Below are 19,760 nucleotides of genomic sequence, written 5' to 3' on the forward strand. Positions count from 1 at the left end.
CAAGCATGGGAAGACATCACAATAGCAGACCTAAGAAAAGCACTCACGAAGGCCCATAATTGGAAATCCCCCGTAAAGATAGGGTGCCGAATTTCTGGCTCGCATCGCTCCCGTGCGCACACGGTAAGCTAGTTCAGCTGCTCAATGGAATTATGAGAGACCCAAAGAAAACACCTGAATGGTTAGCAAGTGGCATTACTTACCTACTCCCAAAGAATAACGAAACCAACCTTCCAAAAAACTATCGGCCTATAACCTGTCTATCCACCACGTATAAAATCCTAACATCTATCCTGGCGGAGAAAACATATGCATTCATGGAGAAGAACGATATTTTCCCCATTGAACAAAAAGGGTGCCGCCGAGGCTCTTACGGATGCAAAGATCAACTGCTAATCAATCGTATGATCCTGAGAACTGTCACAACAAGCGCAGAAATCTCAGCACCGCATGGATTGACTATAAAAAGGCCTTCGACAGTATACCGCATCCATGGATCTTGAGATCGCTGGACATCTTCAAAATTTCCCCTGTGATTTCAAACTTCCTGAAGCACAATATGTCGTTGTGGAATACGAATCTCCAATTATACCACTCTAATGGAGTACTTGCCTCAGAAAATATAAACATCAACTGTGGAATTTTTCAAGGTGACTCACTTTCACCTTTAATATTCTGCATAGCCCTAATACCCCTAACAAGTGAATTAAACAGAACAGGGTATGGGTATAAAATTGCCAATAAAAAAATAAACCATCTATTTTATATGGATGACTTAAAACTTTATGGTAAAGACAATAATGAACTTGAAGGCCTATTGCGCACCGTGAAAGCATTCAGCGATGACATCGGGATGGAGTTTGGACTTGAGAAGTGTGCCAAGGCCACTTTCCAGAAAGGGAAAGTGAAGACCACAAATTCAGTCGTGTTAGATGTTGACACAGTCATAAGAGAGCTTGAGCAAGAACAAACATACAAATATTTAGGGATAAATGAAGGCTCTGGTATTCAGCATGCAAGCATGAAAGAGAAAATCAGGAAGGAATGTTATAGGAGAGTTCGTGCAGTCCTGAAATCTGAACTAAATCCACGTAACAAGGTGTTAGCTATAAATTCCTTAGCAGTTCCAGTTGTTACTTATAGCTACAATGTGTTGAACTGGAATATGAGTGAAATAAGAATATAGATAGAAAAATACGCAAGCTGCTGAGTTGTAATAGGATGCACCACCCAAAGGCAGACGTAGATCGCCTTTACCTTCCCAGAGCCCAAGGAGGTCGAGGCCTGATCCAATTTGAACTAGCTTACAAAACAACCACAATTGGACTGGCCAAATATCTCGAAATATCGAATGACTGGATGCTAAAGCTCGTGGAAAATCACGAGAGACGAAAGAAGCTTCATTCTATCATCAAGGAAAGCAAAAAATTTGCTATTGATCTCGTGCAGGATACCCAAACTGAACAACCGAGGGAAGTAAGGCAACTATTGTTGCAAAGAAGGTGAAAATGATGGCAATGAAAAAGCGCACGAGCAATTGGCTGATAGGTGGGAGGAGAAACCTCTGCACGGCAATATGTGACCCGCAGCAAACAAGCTGATGTTGACCAGAAGCAAACCCATCAGTGGCTGCGGAGCTCAGGGCTAAAAGCAGAGAGCGAAGGTTTCATCCTGGCTGCTCAAGACCAAAGCCTATTAACCCGGAACTACCAGGCCAATGTGATGAAAAATGGAGCAGACCCAAAATGCCGATTCTGCAACGACATGATTGAAACAGTGGACCACCTAATCTCTGGATGTAAAGTCATAGCACCAGTGGAGTATAAATTAAGACATGACAGAGTTGGCCAATATCTCCACTGGCTAATAAGTCGGCATTACAATATCAAAACTGCCGACAAGTGGTATAATCACCACCCTGAGGCTGTAACTGAAGGAGAAAATGTAACCATTCTGTGGGACTTTCCAGTACATACAGACCGAACCATCAAGGCCAATAAACCAGATATTGTTGTGAAAGACCAAAACAATAAAGTTTGCTTATTGATCGACATGAGCATCCCCTGTGATCATAATATCTCAGCGAAAGAGTTTGACAAGCTCAAAATATAAAGACCTACTCATTGAAATTGAGAAAATGTGGCATCTCAAGGCGGTTACAATACCAGTGATCGTAGGAGCACTAGGAATGATCAAGAAGGGAACCGAAAATTATATGAGAATGATCCCTGGCTTACCATCCCTGCAAGAAGTGCAAAAGATTGTCTTAACTGGTACATCACACGTATTGAGAAGAGCATTGTCGATGTGAGAACTGTTGCTGCTCATGTATTTTAATTTAACTTTAAAAAAAAAATTTTTTCAATATGAACGAAATACTGAGTTTGGTTTAATGGCCTACCAATATACACTATGAGTTTCTTTGCCCTAGGAGTCGGGAAGACACTCGGCAAGAAATGGAAGAAAATTTGAAAGAAGAAAAAAAGTAACAACAACAACACAACAACAACAACAACAACAACAACAACAACAACAACAACAACTAATAATATAATAATAATAATAATAATAATAATAATAATAATAACAACAATAATGGTAATAATATATGGTTGAGGTAACTCCTCCAGAAGATACAGAAGCAACAAAAGAAGAGTGTCATTGTTATGAAGTGAATGATATTTCGACATCTCGTTTGTTTTGCACAGGTTCAAAAAAATAAACTTGTCAATCTACTTCCTTTATTGCCCACAATGGCCTAAACACAGAGGAGACAAACAAGGACAGACAAATGAGTTTCGAGTCCAGTGCTCAACTGGTACTTAATTTATCGACCCCGAAAGGAAAGGCAAGTCGACCTCGGCGGAATTTGAACTCAGAACGTAACAGCAGACATAATACCACTAAGCATTTCGTCCGGCGTGATAACGTTTCTGCCAGCTCGCCGCTTTTGTTTGAGTTTATCTTGGCTTTATATAGTCTCTGATAAATTTATCTTTTCGGATATAGATGGAGCTCTATTGGATGATAAGTGTATCACTTCAGGTCTGGAGGTTGAAATCGAATAAAAGAAATCATTTAAAAACATAGTCCACAAACTTTACCTCTCCAAAAGACAATGGTAAAATTTTCTTAGTCGTAATCATATAACATCAAGAAAAATTAACTCCGGGCTAGAAGTCTGCTGACCAACCAAGCTGTCCATCTACATACATCTTTTTGTGAACCCTAAAGAACAAGGTAAGAAAATTTTTATAAATCTCTTAAATAAAGCTCAAATAATATCAACAAATAAAGGAATTTGCTGACCAACTAACCTTTCCGCCTACTGTCTTTTCTGAACTCTAGATAATCAAATTTCTAAGCTTAAATCTTCATGACCTAAAGCTGATATGCTTAAATAAACCCACACCGAATCACAAAATTTTACATGTTGGACAGAACGCTGCACAATAACTTCTAACTTCATAAAACAAACAAGTTAAGTACAGATAGCAACAACAACAATAACTCAACCTACTTACTTAGCTGCAGAATAACTTATAACTTCTCACCGACCTTCATTTTCTTGTGAACCCTAAAAAACAAGCTCAGAAGCTGACACACCTAAACAGACACACCTGATTGCAATGTTGTACACATGCCACTGAACTCTAAACAATAACACAACTCCAACGTTTATTAATAAAAATCTACTGTAATATTATTGTATCAAACCTCGTCATACAACCAGAGCTCCATCTACAGCAGAAAAAAAAACCCAAACTTACTGGAGACTATATATGACCCAGAATATCTGAGTCCGCGGAAGGCTAAAACTTCAAAGTCACTGACAACACTATTCTTGTAATATATATATATATATATATCACCGTGATCACTGTGACCGACCAGGCTATCAGATGTTGCTACATATCGCTGGTCACAATGCGCTTCGCATTATTTTAGCCTTCAAATGACGCCACCTCGCTGGCTAAGCGAGCAGGCCAATATATATATATATACGTTCAGCAAAATTTAGATTCAAATGAACATGGTACTTCAGTTAGATGCGCCAGAATTTTGTACGGTGTTATCCATATAAATCCATGGGGTGATTATAATCAAAATAAGCAACAAGAATATCTTCAGTAATTTGGTACGATCGTTTCACGCTACTTCATTTTATTAAGCATTGTAAGTATTACAACAGTTTTAAAATGTTGAGCAATCATCAGCCATTAATAGAGGTTTTCCATCAATACATATACTTATTTTCATGTTAATTGATAATATTATAAAGCGGGTAGATATACGGACAAAGATGTTGATTTGAATGTTAAGAACATTAAGGTCTTAGAATTTATCTTCTGACTGAAGAATATTCTTTAAGTTATATGGAACTGCTAGAAAGTGGGGAGGGATGTTCTGTTGGATGGAGACAAAAGAGATTTTCTATTTATAGAAGTAGGTAGGGGTGAAATAAATGTCAGAAATTATTCCTAAAGAAAATTAAAGTGGAAGGGGTTATATTGTCTTAGAGGCTGTTTACTCCTATTTGGCAATGCGATTTTGTATCAAGAAAACTAGGTCAATGCTAAATGATCACAATGGCCATCCATAAACTAAATAGTTACAGAAAATACAGAGATTCCTTTATACTTATACAAACATATACAAATATGCATCCGCTTTAATCTATAAGATTATACTTGGCTAGTAGGGGTTGATTATTTCAATAAGTTGGATTAAAAGAGAATTATAAATCTAATATTTATTAAGATCGTACCAGATTACCGAAGATATTCTTGTTGCTTATTTGGATATATATATATATATATATATATATTATATATATATATATTATATATATATATATATATATATATATATATGAAAGGAGGTGCGAAAATGCAATTTTAAAAGATGTCTATTCACTTGACCGGTTTCACTTTTTTAGAAAAAGATTATCAAAAGTAAACTGTAAAGCTTTGTTGTGTTAAGTACTGGTTGTCACAAAAATATTACAATATATATATATATATGCATTCTTTGATAATAATAAGAACATGTTAAAAACAGTTTACAAGGAAAAATCTTGGGAAAATATAAAAAAAAGTTCATTAAAATATTGGGCACAAAAAATTACAATACATATATACATTCTTTGATAATAATAAGAAAATGTTAAAAACAGTTTACAGAAAAAAATATATATATATACATATATATATACTCTTTTACTCTTTTACTCGTTTCAGTCATTTGACTGCGGCCATGCTGGAGCACCGCCTTTTAGTCGAGCAAATCGATCACAGGACTTATTCTTTGGAAGCCTAGTACTTATTGTATTGGTCTCTTTGCCAAACCACTAAGTTACGAGGACATAAACATACCAGCATCGGTTGTCAAGCGATGTTTGGGGGACAAACACAGACACAAATATATGCACACACACATACATATATAAATGTATATATACACATATATACGACGGGCTTCTTTCAGTTTCCGTCTACCAAATCCACTCACAAGGCTTTGGTCTGCTCGAGACTATAGTAGAAGACACTTGCCCAAGGTGTCACGCGGTGGGACTGAACCCGGAACCATGTGATTGGTAAGCAAGCTACTTACCACACAGCCAATACTAGTAATATCAAATATATTTGTATATGCAAACATGTGCATATATATGTGTGTGTTACACACACATACACACATACGTATGTCAGTCAATGTATGTATACATATATACCCATGTATATCTATGTGTGTGTGTATATATATATATGCATATATGTATACATACGTATAAATGTGTGTATGCGTCTGTGTGTGTATACACATATAGATATATACATGTATATATATATGATATAGGTGTGGATGTACACACACATACACACATATAGATATATAAACATGGGTGTACACATATATAAATGAATAAATATGCTTACATTTATGTAGATACATATGCGTTTAAATAAATACTTATTGGGGTAGATGGACGAGTATTTATATGTGTGTGTGTGTGTGTGTGTGTGTGTGTGTGTGTGTGTGTGTGTGTGTGTGTGTGCGTGCGCGCGTTCAGCATCTACCTTACCCTTTACAAACCAGTTTTATCATTCCCTCCGATCCAATGGTCATTGTTTGGTCGACCCAAGCACCAGGATTCATAAGTTTCTCGAATGCGAAACTGCAAAAACATAGATTCAGGAGAAAAAATGTATTAATTCACATAATAATACTGTAGAGAGGAATATTTTTAATATATATATATAAAATAAAAAACCATTACCTATGTACTAATTAGTTTCACTCGTTAATATTTACGTATATGGACACGCAAACATCTGCAAGATCATCAGCATCTGTCGTTAATTTTAAATAAAAAAATGTTCTCTAACCGGTAAATTGACTGCTGTAGTTTATTAACTGCAGAGTAATTCCCGATCTCAGCGCGCCAAAGTGAAGGCATTTGAAAGATACACATACATATAATTTGTAGAACTTTATACATGCTGAATTGCGGTTGAGCGTTCTGTATCTAGTTCTGGAAATTGTGTTTTATAAAATTTACGGCAGCGAATTCGTGACGAACCCTTTTTCTTTTCACTGTCGTTTTTTCACTTCATCTTTTTTACAGCGGCCCTCTCGATCTATACCTGTTGTTGTGCTCTTTCCTTCATATCTTCGTTACCAGCTCCTTCACTCTCTCTTTCAGACCTTCCTCTTCCTATCTCCCCTCTCCTTTTTCATATCTTCTTTCTTTTTCCGCTTCCCTCTCCCTTCCTTTGTCTCTCTTTACACCTATCTCTCTCCCTCTCTTTTCCATATCCTTCTCCTTTTCTCATCTCTTTCCCTCATTCTGTCTCTCCCTCCCTTTGTCTCTTTCTACATCTACCTCTCTCCCTCTCTGTTTCATAACTCTCACTTTTCCTCTCCTCTCCTTCCATTTCATATCTTCCTCCTTTTCTCACTTCTCTCTCCCTTCTTTTGTCTCCCTCTCCATCTACCTCTTTCCCTCTCACCTCACCCTCTCCCTCATATACTTCTCTTCTCACTCCGTCTCTCCACATCCTTCATTCTCTCATAAGACAACATAAGACAACACAATATAGTCGTATGCAATACATATCGCCCACCAGATGGTCCAAACCACATAGGCAAGTTTGACGATTGCCTCACAAGAATTAAAGAAATCCTCATGAAACTGGAACACCACGTGAGCGTATTTCTTATGAGTGATTTCAACTTCCCCAACGTCAAATGGCCCGAAGGACTCATGCTTTCAAGAATGACTCATTGCAATCAAGCACAGGTGGAGTCCCTGCTCAACCTCACTAACGACCTATTCACGGAGCAAGTTGTACTTAGACCAACTAGGGCGAATAACATTTTGGATCTCTGCTTCACAAATAATATGGACATCGTTCATGGTGTGAAAATGACGCCGACACTAGTTTCGGATCACAACATAATAGAAATGTCTATGTATGGACCAAAAGTAGCTAGAGAAATACAGTCTTAAGGAAGCACCCAGAATCTCTCCAATCGGAACCAGAAATATGTCCCACAGCATAAGGCCAACACAAAAAGGAACAAGATTCCAAGGAAGAGGAAGATCCTCATGAGACGACGGACGAAGGATGCAAATAACCTCAACCAACATTCCAAAAGTGGTGAAAGGTCCCGCCTAAAAACAACACTGATGGAGAGTGAAAAAAGGCTGTGTGTGAGAGAGAGAGAGAGCAGTAGTAGAAGTGGTCGTTGTAGTCATGGTGGTGGCAGTGGCAGGAGTGATAGGAATGATATTACAAACAACTGGGGTTTTTTTGTATGTTTCTGAATGGCCTTCCAGGCTGCAATTGCATTGGTTTCAGCGCATCATATCAGATCAAAACATCTGCTACGCAAGTACGTCTCCGATAATAAAATTCAAAAATATCTGTTAGAAGATGGTGTACTTATTCATTAAAATAACAAGAAATAAAAAGCACTTACTCGTTGATAAGCATAAGTAAATAAGTGTGAGGGGCCAAAATTTTGAAGAGTGGATGCGTCGGAAATATATTCCTATGCATGTGAGCACTGACAATTTGCATCAGCATATGGGTTAAACCTGAAAAAGAATATTATTTTCATCTTGTATTTTACATCATATATGCGATAAGCGATTTAAAACGAATACATTTTTATAGTTTTTTGCTGTTTTACTGGCTTCAGTGTTACAGGGGTGACCACAATGGAGCAATGCTTTCATGGGTTTTTAGTCCTAGTCTTCTATAAGTTTAATTTATTAATATCTAGGTTGTTTTATAGGAAACCTGACTCGAGTTCACAACTATCTATCTATCTATCTATCTATCTATCTATTTTTCTTCTTTTTTCATATCTCTTTTCTTTTGTTCCTTTTCCTTTTCTTTTTTTCTTTTTTCTTTTTTTTCTTTTTCATTTTTTTTTGTTCTTTTCTTCTCTTTTACGATCCCTCTTGATCGAAAACCTACGCCACCCTTTATTTTGTTTCATCCCCCAAAAGAAAAGCTCTACCTTGTAACTTGTCCCATCTGTGTGCAGCCCTGTGTGGCCAATAAAGAAACTTATCTATCTATCCATCTATCTATCTATCTATCTATCTATCTATCTGTCTGTCTGTCTGTCTGTCTGTCTGTCTGTCTATCTGTCTGTCTACCAGTCTGCATGTCTGTGTATCTCTCCGTCTGTCTATCTATCTATCTATCTATCTATCTATACATGTTTGTATGTATGTATTGCAAATTTTATTAGCAATAATATATAGATATTTTGTTATTTTATGGTTAATTTTCCATAATATTTTCCCAGAAGATTTGGAGATGTTCCTTATAAAGTATTCATCAAGCAGAAATTACTGTCACCGACAGTACAATGCATCTCTACGACTTCCAAGGAGGAGGAAGTGGACCAGCGAAGGAAACAGGATAGTGATGCAGTGCTACTTAGAAAGTGAACCTAAAAGAAGGGGCTATAGAAAACGGGTGTTGATACTTTGGGTAGAGAAGGGTATGTTTCAAGTAACTGAGCTGAGATCAGTAGATCAAGCTAATGAAGTGGATGACAGAATGGAGGGGAGAAGAGATCACTTGAGAACTGGAAAAGAAAGACCAGACAGTGGGAAAGACAAACAACGACATAAGAGATACAACTGAAACAAAAGAAGAACCCAAAGGAAAAAAATAATAACAATAAGGAAGGGACAACTGGCTTTGAGTGATTTGAGTGATTTAAGTGGGGAAGATGAGAATATTTTAGATGAGTTTCAGGAAATAAATGAGTAAAGAAACAAGAAAAAGATTTCCAGCATTAAAAGACATCAACAGAAGGAAGCTACAAGGAGTGACTTGGAAAGTAGATTCTGTTATCAGCAGCAGGATAGATGCTAAAAATATAGGAGACACTAACTTATTGATCTGTGCAGGAAGGGTAGTAGTTACTAGAAGATTGGATATCACACAGGGAAAGATTTTAAAAGAGCAAATGTGGAAAAGGAGACTACAAAACAAAGTGGAGACTTTAAAACAAGACCTGGGTAGAATAGAAGCCTGGAAACTGAACAAGTTAGGAAGCACAAGATGCAAATCTTCCCTTGAAAAAAGATACCTAGGCAAGAAAGCATTTGGGACAATAATAGAAGATTTGAAACAGCGTATCATAGCAGTAGCAGGCAGCATCTCCAGTTATAAGAAAAGAATAGATCTGTATCAACAGAATAGATTATTTGAGACAGACCAAAGGAGATTTTATAACCAAATAAAGATGAGAAACCTAATGCAGAAGAAGCTAGAAAGTTTTGCAGTAATATTTGGGATAGACCAAATGCAGTATGGTTAAAGAAAGTGAGGAAGAAGCAGTGAGTGAGAAACAGCCAAATCTATGATTAGCTACTCTCTTTTACTCTTTTACTTGTTTCAGTCATTTGACTGCGGCCATGCTGGAGCACCGTCTTTAATCGAGCAACTCGACCCTGGGACTTATTCTTTTGTAAGCCCAGTACTTATTCTATAGGTCTCTTTTGCCGAACCGCTAAGTGACGGGGACATAAACACACCAGCATCGGTTGTCAAGCAATGCTAGGGGGACAAACACAGATACACAAACACACATACATATATATATATATACGACGGGCTTCTTTCAGTTTCCATCTACCAAATCCACTCACAAGGCTTTGGTCGGCCGTAGGCTATAGTAGAAGACACTTGCCCAAGGTGCCACGCAGTGGGACTGAACCCGGAACCATGCGGCTGGTAAACAAGCTACTTACCACACAGCCACTCCTGCGCCTAGTGTATTAAGTGTTAGGAAAAATGCCGAATTAGATGGCGCCAGGACTAGAGTTTGTTCAAGGGTAATGGCAAAAGAAATTTAGTAGTTTACATGAAGGCGGCTGAGGGAACAATTGCAGGATTGCTTTAATGGAAGAATAATACCAGATTAGATGGCTAGAGGGAGGACACAACCCCTTATGAAAGATAAAAGCAAGGGTAGTACAGCTAGCAATTATAGACCAATCACTTGCTTACCACTAGTGTGGAATCCGTTAACAAGAATGCTTTCAGAAAGCATTTACGAGCACCGTGACAACCAGAACCTACTACCAGAAGAACAGAGAGGTTGCAGAAAGAAGGCTAGAGGAAAACATGATCTATTATACACAGAAAAAGCAATCAATACCACCCAATCTAAAAAAAAAACATCTAAAAACCTTAAAAATACCCTACAATCAAGATGTATTGCAAAAGTCGGCATTACTTGGAACTGCACGCATATTGTGTAAAGTACTGTCTGTGTGAGGTCTTTGTTGTGACTTGACAAACAGTACAAAACCCCGATAGATACAACATCTTCAATCAACAACCACATGATATTGTATAATGTGCGGCGACGTCTATAATAATAATAATAATAATAATAATAATAAACACAGTATAAAGTGATAAGTTCAGAATCTCAAGGCAACTACAGTACCAGTGATTGTAGGATCTGTAGGAATGATAAAAAAAGGTACTGAAACCTATTTGAAAATGATTCCAGGCTTACCATCCCTACAGGAAGTGGAAAAAATCGTGTTAACTGGTACGGTTCATGTACTGAGAAGAGCACTATCGCTGTGAAAATAACATCCATCCATGAATTTAATATTTATTAATTTTTAAATACATATTTTATCTGTGAATTTGCGCGTGTAATCTGGGAATGCATGCAATGCCCTTCTCTGCCCTAGGTGTATGGAAAACACTTGTCGAGAAACGGAAGAAAATTTGAAGAAGGAAAAACATAATAATAATAATAATGATAATAATGATAATAATGATGATGATGATGATGATGATGATGATGATAATAATAATTATTATAATAATAATAATAATAATAATAATAATAATAATAATAATAATAATAATAATAATAATGAACAGGTATGGGAAGACATCTCAATCGCCAACCTGAGGAGAATACTAACGAAGGCTCATAAGTGGAAATCCCCTGGTATTGATAGAGTACCAAATTTCTGGCTCTCATCACTCTCGTCCGCACACAAAATGTTAGTAATTTCTCTATATATAAACGGCAAAATGTCTGTGTGTGTGTCCTTTATACAGATCCACAATTTTTCAGTTAGTGGGTTCGCACTTTCTATGATCATTTCAAACCGTCCAAGGGTGATCGTGCACATCTTTACATTTCCCAGTCACCCCGCAAAGCCATTAAAAAATTAATAGAAGTGCCTTTTTTGTGAATTTTCTATCCAAAACCCAATCAAAATGTCCGAAACTTGATACACCAATTGAATGCCAGCTAGCTATATGTGATTGGTCGGAGATTTGGACAGTACTCGCGTGTACGTGCGCACACACGCAGCTGTATATGCATGCACTAGCACTATATAATAGTATTATGAAAGACCCGGAAAAAACTCCCCATTGGATGGCAAATGATATTATTTACCTCCTCCGCAAAAATAAGAAAACGAAAGACCCAAAAAACTACCGGCCTATAACATGTTTATCTACTCCCTATAAGATTTTGACAGCTATTCTAGTAGAGAAAACATATACGTTTATGGAAGAGAATAACCTCTTCCCCACTGAACAAAAAGGATGCAGACGAGGCTCATACGGATGCAAAGATCAGCTCCTAATTAATCGCATGATCCTTGAGAACTGCCATAACAAGCGCAGAAAGCTCAGCTCTTCATGGATTGATTATAAAAAAGCCTTTGACAGCATACCACATTCGTGGATTCTGAAATCGCTGGACATTTTCAAAATTTCTCCTGTGATGTCAAATTTTTTAAAGTATAATATGTCACAATGGAAGACGAAGCTCCAATTATATCATTCTAATGGAGTATTGCACTCAAACAATATTAGCATAAACTGTGACAGTGTTCCACCGGGCAGGCTCACAGATACTGGTCCGACTTCAGCCTGTCGTTACCCAGCAATGGACCAGCACACATGGCATAGACGGAACACAGAAATCAATTCTGTTGTCATGGAGTATTACTACCTGAGCAACCCTGTAGACGAAAAAGGGGTTCATATAGGGGATACCGACAGAATATGCATGATCATCTCACGGAACAGAGATTATGTGATCAAGCTAGAGCAATGAGAAAAAAATCGTTGGTTCACAAAAGTAGAACTCGAAGCTATCAAAAGACAGTTATTGGAAAACAGCAGCAGAGGAAACGATGAAAATACAGTTCCTACAGATAAAAGTAATCTCATAGCAGAAAACAGTGTTGAAATCTCTAATAAACCACAGTAAAAGAACAGTGATAGCTTGCTCGATGAGAGACATATAGATGGTTTGGGAGAAGACAATAAAACTAATGGTGACATTACAGATGGGCCTTCGACAGAATAAAGGCAAGGCTACAGGAGATTCATAGCGACATTATTTGCAAACTTAAAAAGGCTGATCGATGGAAATTGAACCAAGAAACGAAAAATGTCAATTAAATTCTGAAATACATCAGAACAAACAACATCACAGAAACAAATAATTTGATCAAAGCAGCAAGTATTGTTGTAGCAGAAAATGTGGTGTCGATGTCAAGAAAAAGAAGCATAATGGGAGTGACAAAAGAAAAGATCTATTGTGGAAAAGAAGAATACAGGCGAGGTTAGATATGCTCTCGAATGACATTTCTGAGTTAGGCTGAAATGAGAAGGGGGAAATTAAAAGCGAACAAAAATACAGGGCATTGAAAAGGAAGTATAATATTGAAAGAAAGGGCCTGAAAGTGGTAATGGAGGAACTGAAACAGCGCCTCATTGCAAAGAAAGCAAAGATGGTAAGATAGAGCTAAAGTGTGAAGGGTTACCACCAGAATAGTTTATTCAGAGTAGATCAGAAGAGATTCTATAAAGAAATAAATGGAGGATGTACAGATGAAAATTTGATACCAGATAACATTGAAAGTCAGAGGTTTTGGAATGACATCTGGAGCAAAGACAAGGAGCACAAGAAGGATGCTGAATGGTTGCAAGAACTGAAACAAACAGTAGCCTGTCCAAAACAGGCAGAAATAGTCATTTCAGTTAAGGAAGTGAAGAAATCAGCAAAAAAAAAAAATGAGCAACTTGAAGGCCCCGGGACCAGATGGAGTTCAAGGCTACTGGATCAAAAGATTTGGTGAATGTCGTGCATGAATAGCTGCGCAACTCAACACTTTGTTAAATGCCGACCAAGCAAAACCAGAGTGGGTGGGACATTGGGTAGGACTGTGCTGTGCCTGGAAAACATCGGAAAAGGCAATACGGTAGACAATTACAGGCCGATATCCTGTTTGCCACTTATGTGGAAATTGTTGGTTGGAATAGTCGCAGAGTCAATGTACGGACATCTGGCAAAAAATAGAGTCCTGCCACATGAGCAGAAGGGGTGTAAGCGTAAGTGCCAGAAGAAGACAAAACTGTACTTAGAGACTGCAAGAGGAGGAAAACTAACTTAGCAATGTCACGGATCGATTATCGTAAGGCGTACGATACGATCCCACATTCTTGTGGCAGGAGTAATCGCATGGATACTTTGCAACAAGTATGGACTTGACAGAGCAAAAAAGTGGTACGAACATAAACCCGAAGGCACCATCGAAAATGATAATGCAAAGATCCTATATGATTTTATGATTCAGTTCGACTAGGAGATAGAGAATAGGAAGCCGGACATAGTCTTAATTGAGAAAAAAGCAACGATGCTGGATGATAGATATAGCATGCCCAGCTGACAACAAAGTATGTGATAAGGAAGAGAGAAAAGTCGAGAGATATGACAGGTTAGCTTGGGAAGTTAAGCAGTTGTGATCGCTGAATAAGGTGGTAGTAGTACCAATAATTGTTGGAGCCCTGGGGACAGTGAGTAAAAATCTCGAGAAGTACGTGGAACAAATAGGGGCTGCAATAAGTGTGGAGACTTGCAGAAAACAGCACTGCTTGGAACCGTTCGAATACTCCGGAAGGTGCTCGAAAAATAAGAGGTGTTACCTTAGTTCACTGGTAGTTTACAGCTGACGCTGTAGTACATCTTCAGTGCTAGAAGCTGTGCAAAGACAATAAAATAATAATAATAACAATCCTTTCTACTGGAAGCCCAAGGCCTTAGAGTTGGGAGAAGGGACTAAGTCGATTACATCGACCCTAGTGCATAACTGGTAATTATTTAATCGAACCCGAAAGGATGAAAGGCAAAGTCGACCCCAGCGAAATTTGAACTCAAACAACAACAACAATAATAATAATAATAATAATAATAATAATAATAATAATAATAATAATAATAATAATACCCAAGTGCACAACACATTGATGATAATTGGCATCAGCCATATTGTACCACATTTTAGCAAGAGTCCAAACGCTTTCATCGTCTGTTGGAAGAAAGACCTAAAAGAAAGTGGTAAATGTCAATATTTCATAAGTAAATATTTGAACATCGAAATGAAATTAACTGGAACACACAGACATATAGACAACCAGATCAACGCATACGCATAGATATCCAGCATGGTTGCATAGACATGCAAATCTCATGGGAAGTTGATTTCCTCAAAGAATTGTAACATACATAGGATATAGGGAGAAGTAAGAAGAAAAATAAGCGGAAATGCACATTGGAACTCAAAAAAAGTAAAGGCTTTTTATGAAAAGTAACGATAGATATATACAATTAGATGAACTGAGGTAGGAATAAAAGTAATGAAAGTCATTATTGTGAATTGTTAAAGAGATTCAAAAGCATACCGGTTTCGTAAAATTATTAATCATTGCTTTGAATGCACACCGATCACTGCACGGTGTCAGGTCTACTAGTCCCTGAGTAAAAAGATGTGTAAGGGAGATAAGTAGTTCTGGATTTGGTGCAATTAGGGTAGAAATATATCTTTAATGTGAATGGTATATGGGATGTATGGGGATTAGTGGTATTAATTGAAAGGTTAGTAATGTTCTGTATTATATTATGTATTCATATTGAGTTGTGGAATATATTTATTAATGAAAGTTGCCTCTTTATTCATTCTTTGTTGTACTGAGGTATTCTGTGAACATTGATAGAAGGGGAAAATTAGGATTAAGATTCCTAGCACACCTTTCTATATGTTCCCTAACCTGTATCCGTCTGTATTTTGTGTGTCGGATTTGTTCTTTGTCTTAGTGACATTCCTGTTTGCCCAATATATTGATTACCGCACCCTAAGCGTGTAATGGCATAGATTAGGTTTTCCGAAGCACAGGTAAACTTTGACTTTATCTTAAATATTTCACCTTGTTTAAAGTGGAACTCTGTACCCGCCAAAAGGTGGGGGCATGTGCCACAGTTAGATCGTCCGCATTTTTTCACTTTTGGTTCCTTTGTAATAGATATAGTCTTGCGTTGGTTAATATTATTTTTAATGATTTCGGTTGCATTTTGCTCTTGATAATTTTGTGTGAGCCTAAAATTTTGTTCATTGTTTTATCTCCTGTGAGAATGGATAGATTTTGTATGATGATGGGTTTATATAAGATGTCTGTTTCGATATGGCTATTGACTATTTTAATTAGGATGTCAAGAAAAGGAAGTTGTTTATTGCTGTGGTCCATGCTGAATTGTATGTTGCTATTGATATCGTTGTGCATTATTTTGAAATCGAGGAGTTTGTCAATGCTATCTTTCCAAAGTATAAAGCAATCATCTAAATAACTCTTCCAGTGATGCCCTGGATTTGTAGACTTCGAATCTGCTTTCTCCTTTCTTAATTTCTCAAGACTGGTACGTAGGCAGTGTATTACATATCCCAGTTACCCAATAATTACATGTATAAACCTATTATGTCGCACGTTCGGATGACCTCTAATCAACTCAACTCTCGACGTCTAGACTTCTCCCTCTATATCTACATATTGGGCTAGCCTACTTCATCGTCTGGGGGCGTCCACACAACACCTCCCTCTTTTCAGTTTTTTAAACCCGAATTTATCAATTTTATTTCCTCGGTGAGAATCTGGCATATCTTGTTCTCTTAGCGTTAATTTCCATCATTTCTGTAGGTTTTCTCTTCCTGTTCGACCTACGTGTCGGTTCTGCTTTTGCTTGTGGTTCTGGGATCCCGAACACTTTTGCTTGTGGTTTTGGGACCTGGAACAAATCATACCATAAATCTATTCTTCTCGCCTCTCTTGGTTTTTGGTATATCTTTTTCTAATCGGTTTAAATGCCTTCTGTGTTCATATTTTGGTCCTTTTACCATGTACATCACATTACCCAGACGTCCAGTTATACTTCCTTGTTCCCAGTCCTGTTTTTCGTTACTATATATTTTAAAATACGCTTTGTCACCTGTGTTAAAAACTTCGTTTTTCTTCCCGAATTTTCTATTTTCTATTTTCTGTTCGGCAACCATTTGTCAAAAATAGAACGAATTTTTCTGGAAAACATCAAATCTGCGGATGACCTACCCGACTCTGCATTTGGATTCGGTGTTATTCTATACACTTGCAAAAACTTTATCATATTTGTATCTTCAAAGATTTCCCGTCAGGTCTTCCTTAAGGCTCTCTTGAATGTGTTGACGAATCTTTCCGCTAACACATTTGACCTTCGATGGTATGGCGGAGTTAACACATGCTTCATTTGAACCGACTTACAGAATCTTTCGAACTCCTTCGCCGTGAATTGTGTACCATTATCCGACACGATCGTATCTGGCACTCCATAACGAGCGAACAGTTCTTCCAAGAAGTCAATAGTCACACTTGTGTTTGGCCTTGAACATTTACACACTTCAGGCCATTTGGAATAGCTATCCACCACAATGATATAATGAGAGCCATTTATTGGTCCTGCGAAATCCACATGTTGTCTAGACCATTCCGAATCCGTTTTTGGCCACGGCTAAATCTGCACTGGGGGCGCCTTTGCTGCCATAGCGCATCCCCTACACTGTTTTACCAGTCTCTCAATTTGCTTGTCCACATTCGGCCAATAAACGTAACTTCTAATAAGGCTCTTCATCCGGACAATCCCCGGATGTCCTACATGTAAGTCTTTTGATACTCTGTTTTGCAGTACTTAAGGTATTACCACTCTTTTTGCATATAATAATACCTCATCACACACTAAACATTTTTTAATCTTATTTATGAACCTATCATTTCCCGATTTTAATTTAATTTCTTCCAGCGTTACCGGCAAATTACGTACTACTTTGTACAAAATGTTCTTCAGTTCCATTTCTAGTTTTAACTATGCAATCACCGTATCTTCAAAAGGTTCCTCATATTTTGGAATTAGCCTAGACAACCCGTCTGCGTGTCCCATTTTCATTGATAGCAAAAACTCCATATGGAAATCGTAATTCAACAGAGTAGTTCCCCAGCACTATAAGCGGTTTGCTGAGTGCGTGGGGATATCCTTTTTCGAACCAAAAATAGACAATAACGGTCGGTGATCCGTTTGCAGTGTAAACTTCTTCCCATGTAAGAATTTATGGAAATTTATTACTGCGAAGATTAATGATAACGCCTCTTTTTCAATCTGGCTGTAGTTTCTTTCTGCTGGTAATAGAACTCTCGATGCATGTGCAATAGCTTTGATTTTACCATCATTAAATTTATGCAATATCACAGCTCCTACACCATATTCATTGGCATCCGATGCCACAATTATTTTCAGATTTGGGTCGAAATCAGTTAATGATAACTCTGATGTTAACTGCTTTTTAATTCCTCGAATGATTTCTGACATTCGTTTGTCCAGCTCCATTTCGAGTCCTTCTTTAGCAACTTATTCAACGGAACTCTTAGCTCATACATTTTAGGTATGCACAACTGGTAATAACTTACCAAACCTAAAAATGCTTGTAGTGTTGTTTTGTTAGTGGGAGCAGGCATTTTTTTATCGCGTCGATCCTAGAAGGGTCCGGTTTCCGCCCGTTTTCATCGATCACCTGTCATAAGTACTTTATTTTTATCAAGAAAAATTCCCATTTATCCTCCCTTACTTTGAACCCGTAATCACACATTCGTTTGGAAACCTCTTCTATATGTTCAATATGTTGGTCCCTTGATTCACTTTTGATCAATATGTCATCCAAGCATGGGACCGCGAACTCACAATCTGCTAGCATAGTATCCATCACTTACTGAAACATTGCTGGTGCGACCTTTACCCCAAATGGCAGTCTTTTGAGACGGTACAGACCTTTATGAGTATTGATTGTTAATACTTCAGCACGTTCTTCATCTACCAGTGATTGGAGGTAGGCCTCTGACAAATCCAGCTTGGCAAAACTTTTCCCACCATTGCACTTAGCAAATATTTCTTCTGGGTTTGGAAGCGGATAATTGTAATTTATTAAACAATCATTAAGACCAGTTGAGAAGTCCACACATACTCTTATCACGTTGTTCTTCTTTTTTATATATAGAGTAGGAGCCGCCCACTCAGAGTAGTCTACTTTTTCAATCAATTCCATGTCTTCCAATCTTTTTAATTCCTTCTCAACTTGATTTAACGCCGCAAAAGGTTCATTCCTTTTCGGTTAGAACATCGGCACCGCATTTTCTTTCAACTCAAACATTACTTTAATTTTTTTACACGTACCGAGCTCTTTCGAAAAAATATCAGGGTACATCTTTTTCAATTTTAATTTCATTTTTTCCGATGCTTTCTCTGACACAGACTGTGATGCCTTCACCTTGTTACATAATGTATTCAGTGATAGATCCTACAGGTCGAATTCATCCTTCCATTAAATCTGTCCCGAACAGATTCATTGTATTCTTAGATACCATTAGTTTACATTTCCGCGTCCTATTTTTAAGTTTTATTTCTGGTGAAATTTCGCTCAAGAATTGAACTCGTTCCGCTGACACACCGTAGAGTATCCTAGTAGTTTTTTTATACAACGATCTGCCTATCTTACTCCATGTTGCCGTATTTATTATCGATGCGTCTGAACCGGTATCTAATTGCATTTTGGTCTGAAACCCATTTATTTCTACCAACACAAATTTTCGGTTTTGTCTGGTATAATTTGCTTTTGTTGAGTAGACTTTCTTCTGTTTTACCATTTTCTTTGACCGGCATTTCGTCTGTATATGTCCAATTTTACCACACTTAAAATAGGTTTTATCTTTTAAGGGGCAATCTTTCCTCAAGTGGCGATCTCCGCAATCATACCACCGTTTTGAATTAAAATTTTTCCTTCTTTCTGTACTTTCTTTACACATTTGTACATTATTATTCCT

The 19,760-nt window shown here is 37.5% G+C and overlaps 1 protein-coding gene across 1 annotated transcript in view; it reads right to left on the reverse strand.

Annotated features, from left to right (window-relative positions):
* Positions 1–19,760, reverse strand: part of LOC115215551 (polyunsaturated fatty acid lipoxygenase ALOX15B-like) — a 234,486-nt gene that overhangs the window by 18,083 nt on the left and 196,643 nt on the right. Inside the window, exon 9 of the mRNA XM_036505710.1 lies at positions 6,086–6,178. Within this exon, the coding sequence (XP_036361603.1) occupies positions 6,086–6,178 (93 nt within the window). The remainder of the gene's footprint in view (positions 1–6,085; positions 6,179–19,760) is intronic.

The sequence above is a fragment of the Octopus sinensis genome, linkage group LG9, assembly GCF_006345805.1.
Source record: "Octopus sinensis linkage group LG9, ASM634580v1, whole genome shotgun sequence".
NCBI lineage: Eukaryota > Metazoa > Mollusca > Cephalopoda > Octopoda > Octopodidae > Octopus > Octopus sinensis.